This window comes from Entelurus aequoreus, linkage group LG15 (assembly GCF_033978785.1).
Source record: "Entelurus aequoreus isolate RoL-2023_Sb linkage group LG15, RoL_Eaeq_v1.1, whole genome shotgun sequence".
Taxonomy (NCBI): domain Eukaryota; kingdom Metazoa; phylum Chordata; class Actinopteri; order Syngnathiformes; family Syngnathidae; genus Entelurus; species Entelurus aequoreus.
In genome coordinates this window covers 7,614,294-7,629,971 of record NC_084745.1, presented here as the reverse complement: position 1 = coordinate 7,629,971, position 15,678 = coordinate 7,614,294, and the positions used below count along the sequence as shown (strand labels likewise).

General features: G+C 39.4%; 1 protein-coding gene and 1 non-coding gene across 2 annotated transcripts in view; both read right to left on the bottom strand.

The window, feature by feature from the left end:
- LOC133629740 (glycine--tRNA ligase-like) overlaps positions 1-13,302 on the bottom strand; it is a 29,681-nt gene extending 16,379 nt beyond the window's left edge. The window contains exons 1-8 of the mRNA XM_062020695.1: positions 12,929-13,302; positions 12,622-12,723; positions 4,155-4,257; positions 3,906-4,047; positions 3,596-3,684; positions 3,445-3,521; positions 380-525; positions 161-310 (exon numbers count right to left, since the gene is read on the bottom strand). Coding sequence (XP_061876679.1) covers positions 161-310; positions 380-525; positions 3,445-3,521; positions 3,596-3,684; positions 3,906-4,047; positions 4,155-4,257; positions 12,622-12,723; positions 12,929-13,186 — 1,067 coding nt within the window. The 5' untranslated portion in view covers positions 13,187-13,302. The remainder of the gene's footprint in view (positions 1-160; positions 311-379; positions 526-3,444; positions 3,522-3,595; positions 3,685-3,905; positions 4,048-4,154; positions 4,258-12,621; positions 12,724-12,928) is intronic.
- On the bottom strand, positions 3,740-3,873 carry LOC133630570 (small nucleolar RNA SNORA84). Its single transcript, XR_009821288.1, has one exon. It is a non-coding gene; the product is annotated as a small nucleolar RNA SNORA84 (small nucleolar RNA).
- Positions 13,303-15,678: the final 2,376 nt, after the last annotated feature.

Sequence of the window (15,678 nt, the reverse complement as noted above, 5' to 3'; positions counted from 1 at the left end):
TCTATATTGATATATAATGTATATATTGTGTTTTTTATGTTGATTTAATAAATAAATAAAAAACACAAACATCTATTTTATTTTATTTATTTATTTTTTATTTCTTGTGTGGCCCGGTGGTTGGGGACCACTGCCTTAAAGGACTTCTTCCTGCACTCACCTCACGCGGATGAGTCCAGAACGAGGCGAGATCTCGTTCCTGAAGGAGTTTCCTATCTGAGCAGCAGCGAAGGGGAGTTTTCCCTGGTTGAACTCCAGCAGGCGCTTGAAGTTGAGGAAGATTCCCTGAGCGGTTTCAGGCCTCAGATAGCTGGATGGGAACATGGGAATTAAAGCGGCACTCAAACACTCGGTGGGCTTTTTGTCGCCGCCCGTTTACCCTGGCATGTTCCCTCCTGGCCCGATGGACGTCTGGAACATGAGGTTGAAGGAGATGGGAGGCGTCAGGTCATTTCCCGTGACGGGCGACTTGACCACGTACTTGACAAAGAGGTCGGTCAGCTCCTGCTGGGTGAAGTTGTCCATCTGCCAGGAGAAGGAGGGCAAAAAGGTCATCACCTGGTGCAAAAGTTAACCCGGGGGTCAGCAACCCGCGGCTCTTTAGCGCCGCCCTAGCGGCTCCCTGGACCTCTTTCAGAGATGTGTAAAAATGGAAAATTGTTAATCCTAATTGTTAGAACCCCCACTGTTTATGTTATACATGCTTCACTGATTATTTGGCAAGCACCGTTTTGTCCTACTAATTTCAGCGATCCTTGAACTCATCGTAGTTTGTTTACATGTACAACTTTCTCCGATACTGCCACAGAAAGACGTGTTTTATGCCACTCCTTTGTCTTGTTTTGTCCACCAAATGTGTTATGCTGTGCATGAATACACAAAAGGTGAGCTTTGTTGATGTTATTGACTTGTTGGAGTGCTAATCAGGCAAATTAGGTCAGTGCATGACAGCAAGCTAATCGATGCTAACATGCTATTTAGGCTAGCTGTATGTACATATTGCATCATTATGCCTCGTTTGTAGGTATTTTTTGAGCTCATTTAATTTCCTTTACCGTATTTTTCGGACTATAAGTCGCTCCGGAGTATAAGTCTCACCGGCTGAAAATGCATAATAAAGAAGGAGAAAAACATATATAAGTCGCACTGGAGTATAAGTCGCATTTTTGGGGGAAATTTATTTGATAAAACCCAACACCAAGAATAGACATTTGAAAGGCAATTTAAAATAAAGAAAAGTGAACAACAGGCTGAATAAGTGTACGTTATATGAGGCATAAATAACCAACTGAGAACGTGCCTGGTATGTTAACGTAACATATTATGGTAAGAGTCATTCAAATAACTATAACATAAAGAACATGCTATACGTTTACCAAACAATCTGTCACTCCTAATCGCTAAATCCGAAGAAATCTTATACGTCTAATCGCTAAATCCGAAGAAATCTTATACGTCTAGTCCAGGGGTCCCCAAACTTTTTGACTCGGGGGCCGCATTGGATATATCCTTAAATAAATAAATAAATAAATAAATAAATAAATAAATATATATATATATATATATATATATATATATATATATATATATATATATATATATATATATATATATATATATATGTCCTAATTAGATTATCTAAAAAAATAGTGACTCGGGGGCCCGCATTGGATATATATATATATATATATATATATATATATATATATATATATATATATATATATATATATATATATATATATATATATATATGTCTTAATTAGATTATCTAAAAAAAATAGTGCTCGATACCGTGGTAGGGCGTAATATGTATGTGTGGGAAAAATCACAAGACTATTTCATCTCTACAGGCCTGTTTCATGAGGGGTTTCCCTCAATCATCAGGAGATTTTAATAGAAGCATTCACATACCATGGTTTATATAGGGCACAGAACGGGTAGGTACAGGCAGGCGTAGGGGCGTGGTGATTGGCTCATGTGTTACCTAGGAGGTGTTTCCTTCTGTGACGGCATGCTGATACAATTTCGCTGCGCTTGTTGAGGGATGACAGGTCTGGACGGTATATAATAAATTCTATAATAAATGCAAATTCTTGCATCCAGCACACCTTACAACAGTGGTAATAAAAGATGCAACCTATGCTTAAAAGAGAAACTGTTTATTATATACCGTCCAGACCTGTCATCCCTCAACAAGCGCAGCAAAATTGTATCAGCATGCCGTCACAGAAGGAAACACCTCCTAGGTAACACATGAGCCAATCACCACGCCCCTACGCCTGCCTGTACCTACCCGTTCTGTGCCCTATATAAACCATGGTATGTGAATGCTTCTATTAAAATCTCCTGATGATTGAGGGAAACCCCTCATGAAACAGGCCTGTAGAGATGAAATAGTCTTGTGATTTTTCCCACACACACACACATATATATACACACACATATATATATATATATATACATATATATATATATATATACATATATATATACATATATATATATATATATATATATACATATATATATATATATATATATATATATATATATATATATATATATATATATACATACATATATATATATATATATATATATATATATAGCGCACTTTCCGCGTGCGCACGATGATGTCACGTTATCGATGACAAAATGCATTTTTAGACAATATGATTTGCCTGAGCGGCTCGGAGACACCGTGAGTGTAGCAAGCGGCACAAAGTGGATAAGAAAAGATATAATTTTTTTTTTTTTTAAATAATTGAGACTTCCCGCGGGCCTGATTTTGGGCCTGTGGGCCGTAGTTTGGGGACCCCTGGTCTAGTCTCTTACGTGAATGAGCTAAATAATATTATTTGATATTTTACGGTAATGTGTTAATAATTTCACACATAAGTCGCTCCTGAGTATAAGTCGCACCCCCGTCCAAACTTTGAAAAAAACTGCGACTTATAGTCTGAAAAATCCGGTACTTATGTCCTCTGTGTATTTAATTTATATTTGCATGTCTCATGACACATTATCTGTATGTAATATTGGCTGCATTTCTCATAGTTTGTGTGCCATGTTGTTCCAGACCACAGCAAATGTTACCCAGTGTGCAAAGATTGCAATAAATCCATTAGAAGAAGAAGTTTCCTTTAACTTGGACCATTGGCGATTATAAGCCAGTCATTTCTAGGAGGTACCTCATCCTGTGAGAAGCCTCCGTTATTATAATTTTTACCAATGTTGTAAAAATGTGTAGATTAAAAACATTTCTGTCAACAAAGATTTGCCTCAGCCTTTGATAGTAGGCTAATATAGCCATCATGTTGCCTACATTATAACAAGGCTTTTAATTTTTTGCGGCTCCAGACAGATTTTTTTGGTCCAATATGGCTTTTTCAACATTTTGGGTCGCCGACCCCTGGGTTAACCCCTTAATGGCTGCAGTACCTGCGTGATGACGTCCTCCATCTCAGCCTTCTTCTCCGCGCTGCACTTCTTATCCGACATCAGCTTCTGCAGATGTGCTGCAGGAGGAACCGACACATTTGTCTCCCCTTCTCATCCACAACTCTTCCCACGCCAGCTGCAATGCCCTTACCTTTGAGCAGATGGTCGGCCCTGAAGCACTCTCCGTTCTTTACGTCTTTCACCATGTAGTCGGCAAACTTGTCCACGTGACCCGATGTCCTGCAGACAAGTAAGGACACGTCTTGATGGGACCTTTTTTCCACATGACCACTCTTGATGTATCTGCAACCGGGCTATGGAAGACTGCAAGAGCGGCAGCGTCCATGCATCAAATCGCAGAGTCAATGTGCGCCCGTCGTTCAAAACCCACACATCAGCACTTGGAGCAGACTGCAGGAACCACCGGGCCCTAGGAAGACAAATGTGGACGTTTGGCTCACTTGAGGACCGGCTCCGGGGTCAGCATGGTGCAGTCGATCTCCAGGATCTGCTCCTCCTGGATGAAGTGCTGCCTCCACACCTGCAGGATGTTGTTCTTCAGGGCGCAGCCCACGGGGCCAAAGTCGTACAGGCCGCTCACCCCTGAGGAGCATGACTGCATGGTAACAGAGCGCTTGAAAGCAACGTGCGCGCTGGTCAATGAGCTCGGCCAAACCCACTCGTCCCTCATCGGCACACTTCCATCTTACCGCCGTAGATGGCGAAGGCCTGGTCGTAAAAGAACCGCCTCTTGAGGGTGTCTTCCATCTTGGTTCTGTCGACAATGTCGTCTTTGGGTTGCAAGGACAGCTCCTACAAAAGCAAGTTTGTCTTAAATAGGGTTGTACGGTATACCGGTACTGGTATAGTATCGCGGTACCAATGAATCAAAAACGGTACTATACTCAAAATATACAGTTTAAAAAGTACCGGTTCCCGGGCATGACGGCACGCCGTCACATTGCTGGTTTTGCGAGCAGAGGAGCATGTTCGGCAGAGCACACACACGGAGTACTTACAAGCAGACACAGTGTGTAGACAGGAAAGGGAGAACGGACGCATTTTGGACAAAAAACGTTCATCAAGTTATAACACTGAAACGCCCTCAGGAAGAGGTGCTTTAAGACATGAACGTTCATCCGCAGTTGGCAGTGTTTTAGCTACTTCTACAGTGTTTCCCATAAACTGCCAAGATACCTGTGGCGGTGGGGGCGTGGTCACCATGACAGCATCAAGTAATTTGAATAATTTACTACAATGATATGATTTTCTCTAAAAAGGCTCAAAAAACGTATACTTACTAATTAATAATAACAGTTTTGTTTTAAACGTCCATCCATCCATCCATTTTACAATATAATTACAACACTTTATGTACATATTTATATACAGATTTGAACAATAAGTTATTCACTGAAATATATTTATTAATTGTGGTTCTTACAAATCTTATAAAATATAAAAGCTAAAATGTCTCTTAAAGCTCCGCCCCTTTAATTAGTGCATACTAAATCATTTAACTTTAGCCTACTACTACAAGCATATTATTTACCAGCAACATAAAGTGAAACAGAGGCAGAGGTGTCCTGCCACAGTCAGTCACAAATAAACAGAAAACAGTAGTGGTCAAATACAAATAAGGCAACAAGAGAAGTATCCTACACTTCTCTTTTGTAAAGTAAATCTGAACAGCCTATATGGGCATCTACATCAACTATATGATTTGCCTGAGAAGCTGGACAGGACAAAAAAAATAAAAATATTTTTTATTTTCTTATTTGTGGCGGACATAATTCACAAGTAAATGAATGTGTGGGAAACATTGGGCTGCGAATCTTTGGGTGTCCCACGATTCGATTCAATATCGATTCTTGGGGTCACGATTCGATTATAAATCGCTTTTTTTTTTTCCGATTAAACGCGATTCTCGATTCAAAAACGATATTCTTCCGATTCAAAACAATTCTCTATTCATTCAATACATAGATTTCAGCAGGATCTACCCCAGTCTGCTGACATGCAAGCAGAGTAGTAGATTTTTGTAAAAAGCTTTTATAATTGTAAAGGACAATGTTTTATCAACTGATTGCAATAATGTAAATTTGTTTTAACTATTAAATGAACCAAAAATATGACTTATTTTATCTTTGTGAAGATATTGGACAGTGTGTTGTCAAGCTTATGAGATGCGATGCAAGTGTAAGCCACTGTGACACTATTGTTCTTTTTTAAAAAATGTTTATAAATGTCTAATGATAATGTCAATGAGGGATTTTTAATCACTGCTATGTTGAAATTGTTACCAATATTGATACTTTTGTTTCACTACTTTTGGATTGTTCGGTGTGGTGTTTGTGTCTCCTCTCAATTGCTCTGTTTATTGCAGTTCTGAGTGTTGCTGGGTCGGGTTTGGTTTTGGAATTGGATTGCATTGTTATGGTATAGCTTTGTATTATTTTGTTTAATTGATTAATTTAAAAAAAAAATACAAATAAAAAATAAAAAAATACAAATAAAAATCGATTTTTAAAAAATTAGAATCGATACTGAATCGTACAACTTGAGAATCGCGATTTAAATTCGAATCGATTTTTTCCCACACCCCTAGAAAGCATAGTGCGTATGTGTCTGACTTCGTGTTGCCTAAAATGCATCAATAAAAGTAGGGTTTTCGGTCATTTATAAAGGAGAAATGTCCCAAATTCCAAGATGCTGTTTTGAGGCATGTTAAAAAAAATAATGCACTTTGTGACTTCAATAATAAATATGGCAGTGCCATGTTGGCATTTTTTTTCCATAACTTGAGTTGATTTATTTTGGAAAACCTTGTTACATTGTTTAATGCATCCAGCGGGGGATCACAACAAAATTAGGCATAATAATGTGTTAATTCCACGACTGTTTATAGCGGTATCGGTTGATATCGGAATCGGTAATTAAGAGTTGGACAATATCGGAATATTGGCAAAAAAGCCATTATCGGACATCTCTAGTCAGGATGCCACCCGAACGCCTCCCTAGGGAGGTGTTTCGGGCACGTCCGACCGGTAGGAGGCCACGGGGAAGACCCAGGACACTTTGGGAAGACTATGTCTCCCGGCCGGCCTGGGAACGCCTCTGGGTCCCCCGGGAGGAGCTGGACGAAATGGCTGGGGAGAGGGAAGTCTGGGCTTCTCTGCTTAGGCTGCTGCCCCCGCGACCCGACCTCGGATAAGCGGAAGAAGATGGATGGATGGATGTTTAATCATGCCTGCAGCGCTATTTCTATTGGTATTTGTATTGCTCCATTTTTAGGGTAATAATGCTCATTGTCATTTCTGTATTATTATTTATTTTCGCTAACTGTTTATTTGCTATTACTTTTACCATCATATTTGTACATGTCGTATTTGCTGATGTTGCTCTATTGTTGTTGTTGTGTTTGTCTCTCTGTCTAACAACCCTCTGGTCCCCACAATTTCCCCCTGTCTTCCTTTTTTTCTTTTTCTATCCCCTCCTGCTCCGGCCCGGCTGCACCAAATGATAACATAAATACATTTAATAAAGTCAAATACAAATAAGGCAACAAGAGAAGTATCCTACACTTCTCTTTTGTAAAGTAAATCTGAACAGCCGATATGGGCATATACATCTACTATATGATTTGCCTGAGAAGCTGGACAGGACAAAAAAATAAAAATAATAATAATAATCATGCCTGCACCCAAAAATATGTTGCACCTTACTTATGTGTTAAATACAGAAATAGCACCCGTAACTGACATGGCGTTTTTTAATACGGTGTGCCCTATGGTCGCGAAAATACGGTCTGGTGGCTCCGATAACAGGAACCGGTTATCAAAAAGGGATTCGAATCCATGGAATCGGTTCTTTTCTTACCGAAGCATCAGGACCGGTTTTCAAACATCATCCCTAATCGTGACTAGGGTATTTGGATCGGATCGGCCGCCGATATTTGCCAAAAAATGCGTATCGGCAAGGCATGGGAAAATGCAGATCATGATCCAGTTTTTTTTTAAATTCTGGTCCGTGTTTTCCAACGCACCGATTTAAATAATACATTCCACTTTTCTGCTGCTCCCTAATTTCCGTTCCGCATTTTCCAGCACACCTTCAACACATCCACAGGTCTGTGTCCTAACCATCCTAATCGGAAACCGGTTCATGGTTCCGAAAGGCGAGCGGAAGCTCCCGGTAAAAATGTCAGCTGTGTGGGATTATTTTACCCTACAAAACGAAAAAGATGAAGGGGTGGAGTGCAAAAAACATGCCACAATAAAGTCAAGCGTGGTGGTAAAGTTGAAAGACATTTTAATACAACAAATCTGATCAAGCATTTAGCGAAATACCACCGTAAAGAATATGAAGAATTTCTAAAGAAAACTGACGAAAAGAAAAACTAACTGACAGAAACGTTCGCGAAGCATGACATACTGCCACTGAACAGTGCTAAAGCCCAGGGGATAACTAGAGTCATTGCCGAGGACATAATTCTGGACGATGAGCCGTTATCTCTCGTGAGTAAAGTGGGCTTTCGATGCTCGTCTTTGTTAGAAAGAATCTCCCCATTATGCTCGGACTGCAGTCAGGGGGGCAAACAATTGAAGGGAGTGCGTAGATAGCTTTTTTTATTTTTAAGTTTACACTTGTTCAGGAGCAAGTATCAATGCTGAGTTATAGACATTGTATCCCACTCAGGTTGTTTTGCTTTTTTAAATAATGTTTAAAGCATTATTTGCACTTTATACTGTTCACTTTTTTACTGTTCAATGATACCCTTGCTGTTTGTCATGTATAATTTTGTCTATTTTGTGTTTATCCTTGAATAAACAGGTCAGTTTCTTGTTACCAACCATTGTGTATTATTCAAACTCACCTAATTCAACTGGCTAGTTGTTATCAAGAGTACTAAAACCCTTTTCAACATGAATCTGACAACTAAAAACTTTAATACATGCTCGGATAGGCCAGTATCGGTATCGGATCGGAAGTGCAAAAACAACATCGGTATCGGAAGTGCAAAAACAACATCGGTATCGGATCGAAAGTTAGGGATGGGCGATACCACACTTTTAGATACGATACGATACCGATACTTTTTCTTGCATTTTCATCGATACCATTAATTTCTTATTGGCAATTTTTGTCAGTCAAAAATATTATAACTATTGTTATTATTTAAGACAAATCACAAGACAAATACAGACCATTTATACCACATTCATTATGGTCAATATATAATAAAAGTAAAATAAAAATAAATAACATATACCGTATTTCCTTGAATTGGCGCAGGGAATATAGTATTCGCACGTCTAGAATTACTGCCGGGTCAAACTCGTTTCTCAAAATAATTAACGCATGCTTGGCCTTATCGCCGGTTTATTATTGAAGCCGGATCAAATTTGTTTCGCAAAATATTAATTTTATTATCGCATGTCTATAATTTTCACCAGGTCAAACTCGTTTCGCAAAATATTTAGCATATGTCTAGAACTTCCACCGGGTCAAATTCATTACGTCACGGGTGACGCATCTGTCCTCATTTTCAAAATGGAGGAAGCTGCTTTCAGTAGTTTACAATCGCACAAAGGAAAAAAGATAAAGAGCTATTCAGTAGGATTTAAGGTCCAAGCTATTGAATACCGGTACAGTATGCTAAAGAGAACAGTAAGCAGCTATGTTTTATTAATATACCGTAGCTGCGTGTGTGAAATACTGTATAAGTCATTAAATGACTCCCGCCTCCTGGTGGTAGAGGGCGCTGCCGCGCTAGTGATCCTTCTTGCGACTTCCTGTACTGCAGAAGAAGTGAACACATGCAGCAAGAGATTTTTTTTCTTCTAACATGGAGGATTACATACCGGTATCTAAAATAAAACAGTTTTCTAAACTGGACTTTCAATGGAAGCAGGAGGTAATAATTAAAGGAATATCTCCATCGAGACAGAGACTTTTAAAACGGAAAAAAGAAAATAATGAAGACTTCTATAAACAAGTTATCGATGCTTTTGGTCAGAAGGAGCTGCAAATGGACTCCATTTATAAGTACAGGTAAGACCATAATAACGTTTTTTTTTAATTAAATGTGCTTTTCATGATGGTATGCTTACATCACACTCAAAGCGCACGTCTAAATTTGATGGATTCCTCTTGGTAAACGCCGGAGTGAGAAGAGGTTTTAAAATAATTACCGCATGCACGGCCATCCCGCCGGTTTCCGGTAAACGCAGGAGTGACAGGAGGTTTTAAATTAATTAACACCCCTGCGGCTATTCAAGGAAATACGGTATATGAAAAATAAATTAAATATAAACAAAAATATACACATTTTCACTTTTCTTATTTCTCAAAAAAAAAAGTATTGGTAGAAAAAGCTTAAAAAAACATTTATTCATAACAATGTTATGTTTCAAACCTCTTTGTGGAAGTAAACTTATAACACTTCTCTGAAGCAAAGTCAATAATTTCCTTATCACAATAAACTAGGACTTCCTCGTCCTATAAACCTGCATACGAAAGACAGTTCCCTGAGAAAATGAACTTGGAAAAATGATCTACAAAAATGTCTGACACCATCACACCTTTAGTGTACTCGAGATATGTCGTCACACTTTACTGAAGTCTCAGATTGCTGTCCAGGAAAAGTAACAACGCTGTCAGCTGGCTGTGTGTGTGTGTTGCACGTTGACGACGCTCATTCGCTGTCTCCTGTGATGTGACTGGGCCAGCTCTATACTCTGCCAGGTACAGGGGTGTCCCAGCACATAGTAAGTTAAGTAAGTATAATCAAAAACATCTGAAAGTGATGCTTGCACCCCCCACACGCCGTTTTTTGGTTTATATCGATACTTTTTTCAGAAAAGTAATGCCAAATGAGTATCGTGTGAGTATCGATACCACAGGATCGATACGCACATCCCTATCGGAAGTGCAAAAACCTGGATCGGGACATCCCTAATCGTGAAATGGCCTAAAAATATCGAGATATTAATAAAAAGGCCATATCGCCCAGCCCTAACTCGTAATAATCGGGATCGGTCCTAAAAAAAAACAAACGTCGATTGTTTCGAACAGGGGCGTCACTAGCTTTTAAGGACAGGGGGGGCTTAGCCCCCAGGAGATGCAGGATGCGAGCGAACGTAGCGCACGAGCACTAAACTTCACAAACGGCTAACAAAGACTTAGAAATTATTCTTTGTTATTATTATTATTTTAGTCGGTTTAGTTTCAATCTGTGTTCAGGGTGCTCCACTAACCACGTTAAACCCAGATTCCGAACTAACAAAGGTCTTAACTCATTCTCTTTCTATGCCACATCAATGTGGAATGCGCTCCCAACAGGTATAAAAGAAAGGGCATCTCTATCCTCCTTCCAAACCGCAATAAAAGTTCACCTCCAGGCAGCTACAACCCTAAACTAACACCCTCCCCGGATTGCTAATAATCAAATGTAAACAATCAAATGCAGATACTTTTTCCTTTTGCCTTCTGATCTCTCTCTCTCTCTCTCTCTCTCTCTCTATGTCCACTGCTTGATGTCCATATCCCCCCCCCCTCCCTCCACACCCCTGATTGTAAATAATGTAAATAATTCAATGTGATTATCTTGTGTGATGACTGTATTATGATGATAGTATATATGATAGTATATATCTGTATCATGAATCAATTTAAGTGGACCCCGACTTAAACAAGTTGAAAAACTTATTCGGGTGTTACCATTTAGTGGTCAATTGTACGGAATATGTACTTCACTGTGCAACCTACTAATAAAAGTCTCAATCAATCAATCAAAAAATACAACAACAAACATGGGTTTGCACAGTGACATTTTGTTTACAGCATCAACAAGAAACAATGACTTGCATGATCCTTCAAGATACACTGAAACACAATGAAAGTCATGGCATTAGCCTCTCTATGTTATTACTTCACAACATAGAGGCTAATGCCACCACTTTAGCTCACAATACAATAATTGTTTGTTCCCAAATATTTTGAAGTTGCACAGATTACATTTTGGGCACATATGTGACTAAAATGGTTGTAAATTCAAGCCCTGGAAATATTACTTAATTATTTGAATTAAAGTAATATCTGGATCGGGATAATTTGGCTTGTATATAATATATGTATATATATATATATATATATATATATATATATATATATATATATATATATATATATATATATATATATATATATATATATATATTATGGCAAGCCGTTAAGGAAATTAAATATATATGGAAGTATGAATAGAAATGAGAAACTTTTATATATACTGCAATAAGAAAGACTTAGTCTGCTGATCTGAAAAAGAGCCAAAGCTGTCAAAGAGCTGAGGGACCATCTTCAAAGTGCAAAGCTGAAACAAATAATGCAAACAATAAAATGTAACTTCCAGGGCTCGAGATTAACGTAGTCCTGTCGTCCCGGGGACGGTAAAAAAAACGCACGGGACGGAATTAAATGCTCCCCGGGATGATGGCTTTTAACCATTTTTTTCCTTTTTCTTTTTATGTATTTATTCATTTTACATTTTATATTAAATGTCTTGGTTTTTCCACCCTCTGAAAATCCTATGAAATGTTTAACAAGCCATCCTATAATAATACAACAGCTATTAATGTAACAATACAATAAAACAAATATATTTAATGATGTTTTCATTATTTTAACAATAGGCTAATGTATATTACTTTATATAGATTCTACAAGAAACACAAAACTTAACAACTAAATTATTTACAATTGCAGACACAAGGTTCTTGTTCTGCAGTGCTGTGTGCTAATGTGCTTCGTACACCTGCAGGACCGCAAGCAAGGTCGCAGAGAAAATGCGGACTGGATTTTGAGTGATGTGGGCATTTTTCTATATGAACAAGTGGAATGGATTGGAGACCGACGCACTAAAGGGGCTCTCTACCTTACGCTATGAAGTGAGGGGAAACTGAGTGAATAATGACAGGTTATATGATTGTTTATTTAAACTCATATTCGGGCCACTTTATAATGAATATGTCGGCATGTATTTGAAAAAAAATTTAAAAAAATAAATAAAAATTTTAACACCAAATTATTTAGGGGGGCTTAAGAACATTTTAGGGGGGCTTGAGCCCCCCTAAAATAGGCCTAACAACGCCAATGGTTACGAACATGTCATCCTACCTTGGCCTCCAAGTTTCTCTTCCTGGCTTTCAGCTCCGCAACAGCTTTGGTGACGTCCACATCGGGAAGTCCGTCCTGCTTCATTTGGCGCACCAAATCGCCCTAAAACACGGAAGAATTTCCCATCAAACCATGCCGAGATTTTTAGACTTTGACAAGGAAGCTTGAAGCGACGCCCTGGAAGTAAACGTGGCAAAGCTAGTGTTAGCATGTAGCTAGCCTCACTCATTCATTCATTGCAGCACATTAACTATGAAATTAACTATTAAAACATCTCTTGAAATGTCCACCAAAATAAATGTTCGACCTGCTCCTTGACTGCGAGCCTGAACGGGGCGAGGATCTCCTCCATGTTGGCGTCCATGACGGCTTGTCCTTCTGCCAGCTGCTGCCACAGGCTCCTATTCTTCTCTTTAACAGGGCGGGCTGACGTGGCAAAGGGCCGGTGCCGGAGCTGGTGGCGGAGCGACGGCCGAGCAGACCGGGGCGGGAGCAGCGAGCAGAGGGCGGGCCTGAGAGCGCTGGTCCTGGGCAGAGTCGACGCTGCGCCGCGGAGGAGAAGCATGGAGGAGCGGGATGATGCAATCGCGCCATGGAAGTAAACGCCCTTGTTGCTCTGCGCCAGCACTTTCGTCTCGTCGACAACTCGTTTCACATCCGCACTTTCGACACAAGCATCAGGCGTGGTGCAGCCCGCAACTTAAACTACAAACCCCGTTTCCATATGAGTTGGGAAATTGTGTTAGATGTAAATATAAACGGAATACAATGATTTGCAAATCCTTTTCAACCCATATTCAGTTGAATATGCAACAAAGACAACATATTTGATGTTCAAACTGATAAACTTTTTTTTTTTGTGTGCAAATAATCATAAACTTTAGAATTTGATGGCAGCAACACGTGACAAAGAAGTTGGGAAAGGTGGCAATAAATACTGATAAAGTTGAGGAATGCTCATCAAACACTTATTTGGAACATCCCACAGGTGAACTGGCAAATTGGGAACAGGTGGGTGCCATGATTGGGTATAAAAGTAGATTCCATGAAATGCTCAGTCATTCACAAACAAGGATGGGGCGATGGTCACCACCTTGTCAACAAATGCCTGAGCAAATTGTTGAACAGTTTAAGAAAACAAAAGTTACACAAACCCCAAAAGCAGTGAAGTAGTCACCTTGTGTAAATGGTAAATAAAAACAGAATACAATGATTTGCAAACCCTTTTCAACTTATATTCAATCGAATAGACTGCAAAGACAAGATATTTAATGTTCACACTAATAAACTTAGTTATTTTTTGCAAATATTAGCTCATTTGGAATTTGATGCCTGCAACATGTTTCCAAAAAGCTGGCACAAGTGGCAAAAAAGACTGAGAAAGTTGAGGAATGCTCATCAAACACTTATTTGGAACGTCCCACAGGTGAACAGGCTGATTGGGAACAGGTGGGTGCCATGATTGGGTATAAAAGCAGCTTCCATGAAATGCTCAGTCATTCACAAACAAGGACGGGGCGAGGGTCGCCACTTTGTCAACAAATGCGTGAGCAAATTGTCCAACAGTTTGAGAACAACATTTCTCAACCAGCTATTGCAAGGAATTTAGGGATTTCACCATCTACGCTCCGTAATATCATCAAAAGGTTCAGAGAATCTGGAGAAATCACTGCACGTAAGCAGCTAAGCCCGTGACCTTCCATCCCTCAGGCTGTACTGCATCAACAAGCGACATCAGTGTGTAAAGGATATCACCACATGGGCTCAGGAACACTTCAGAAAACCACTGTCCGTAACTACAGTTGGTCGCTACATCTGTAAGTGCAAGTTAAAACTCTCCTATGCAATTTAATCTAGACATTTTAGTGTTGAAAGGTAAAAATGTATGACATATTTTCAACACTTTTATGAGTGAGGCCCTTTGTGTTTATTTAAATAGGATAGGATAGACTTTTATTTATCCCACAATGATGTTGTTGCAGTGCAGGTTTTTACATGCAGTAACAGAAGTAAAGTGTAATAAAAAACAAAAAATAGTAATAAATACTGCATATTGCTCACTAATGTGTATAGCTAGAAGATAAATTACAAAAGCCAAAAGCAGTGAAGTTGTCACGTTGTGTAAATGGTAAATACAAAGAAAATACAATGATTTATAAATCCTTTTCAACTTATATTCAATTAATTAGACTGCAAAGACAAGATATTTAATGTTCACACTGAGAAACTTCATTTTTTTGTTGTTGCAAATAATCATGAACTTGGAATTTAATGGCAGCAACACATTGCAAAAAAGTTGTCACAGGGGCATTTTTACCACTGTGTTACATGGCCTTTCCTTTTAACAACACTCAGTAAACGTTTGGGAACTGAGGAGACACATTTTTGAAGTGGAATTCTTTCCCGTTCTTGTTCAACAGTCCGGGGGTCTCCGTTGTGCTAATTTAGGCTTTGTAATGCGCCACACATTTTCAATGGGGGACAGGTCTGGACTACAGGCAGGCCAGTCTAGTAGCCGCACTCTTTTACTATGGCATTGTCTTGCTGAAATAAGCAGGGGCGTCCATGATAACGTTGCTTGGATGGCAACATATGTTGCTCCAAAAGCTGTATGTACCTTTCAGCATTAATGGTGCCTTCACAGATGTGTAAGTTACCCATGTCTTGGGCAGTAATACACCCCCATACCATCACACATGCTAGCTTTTATACTTTGCGCCTAGAACAATCCGAATGATTCTTTTCCTCTTTGGTCCGGAGGACACGACGTCCACAGTTTCCGAAAACAATTTGAAATGTGGACTCGTCAGACCACAGAACACTTTTCCACTTTGCATCAGTCCATCTTAGATGAACTCGGGCCCAGCGAAGCCGGCGGCGTTTCTGGGTGTTGTTGATAAATGGCTTTGGCTTTGCATTGTAGAGTTTTAACTTGCACTTACAGATGTGGCGACCAACTGTAGTTACTGACAGTGGTTTTTCTGAAGTGTTCCTGAGCCCATGTGGTGATATCCTTTACACACTGACGTCGCTTTTTGATGCGGTACCGCCTAAGGG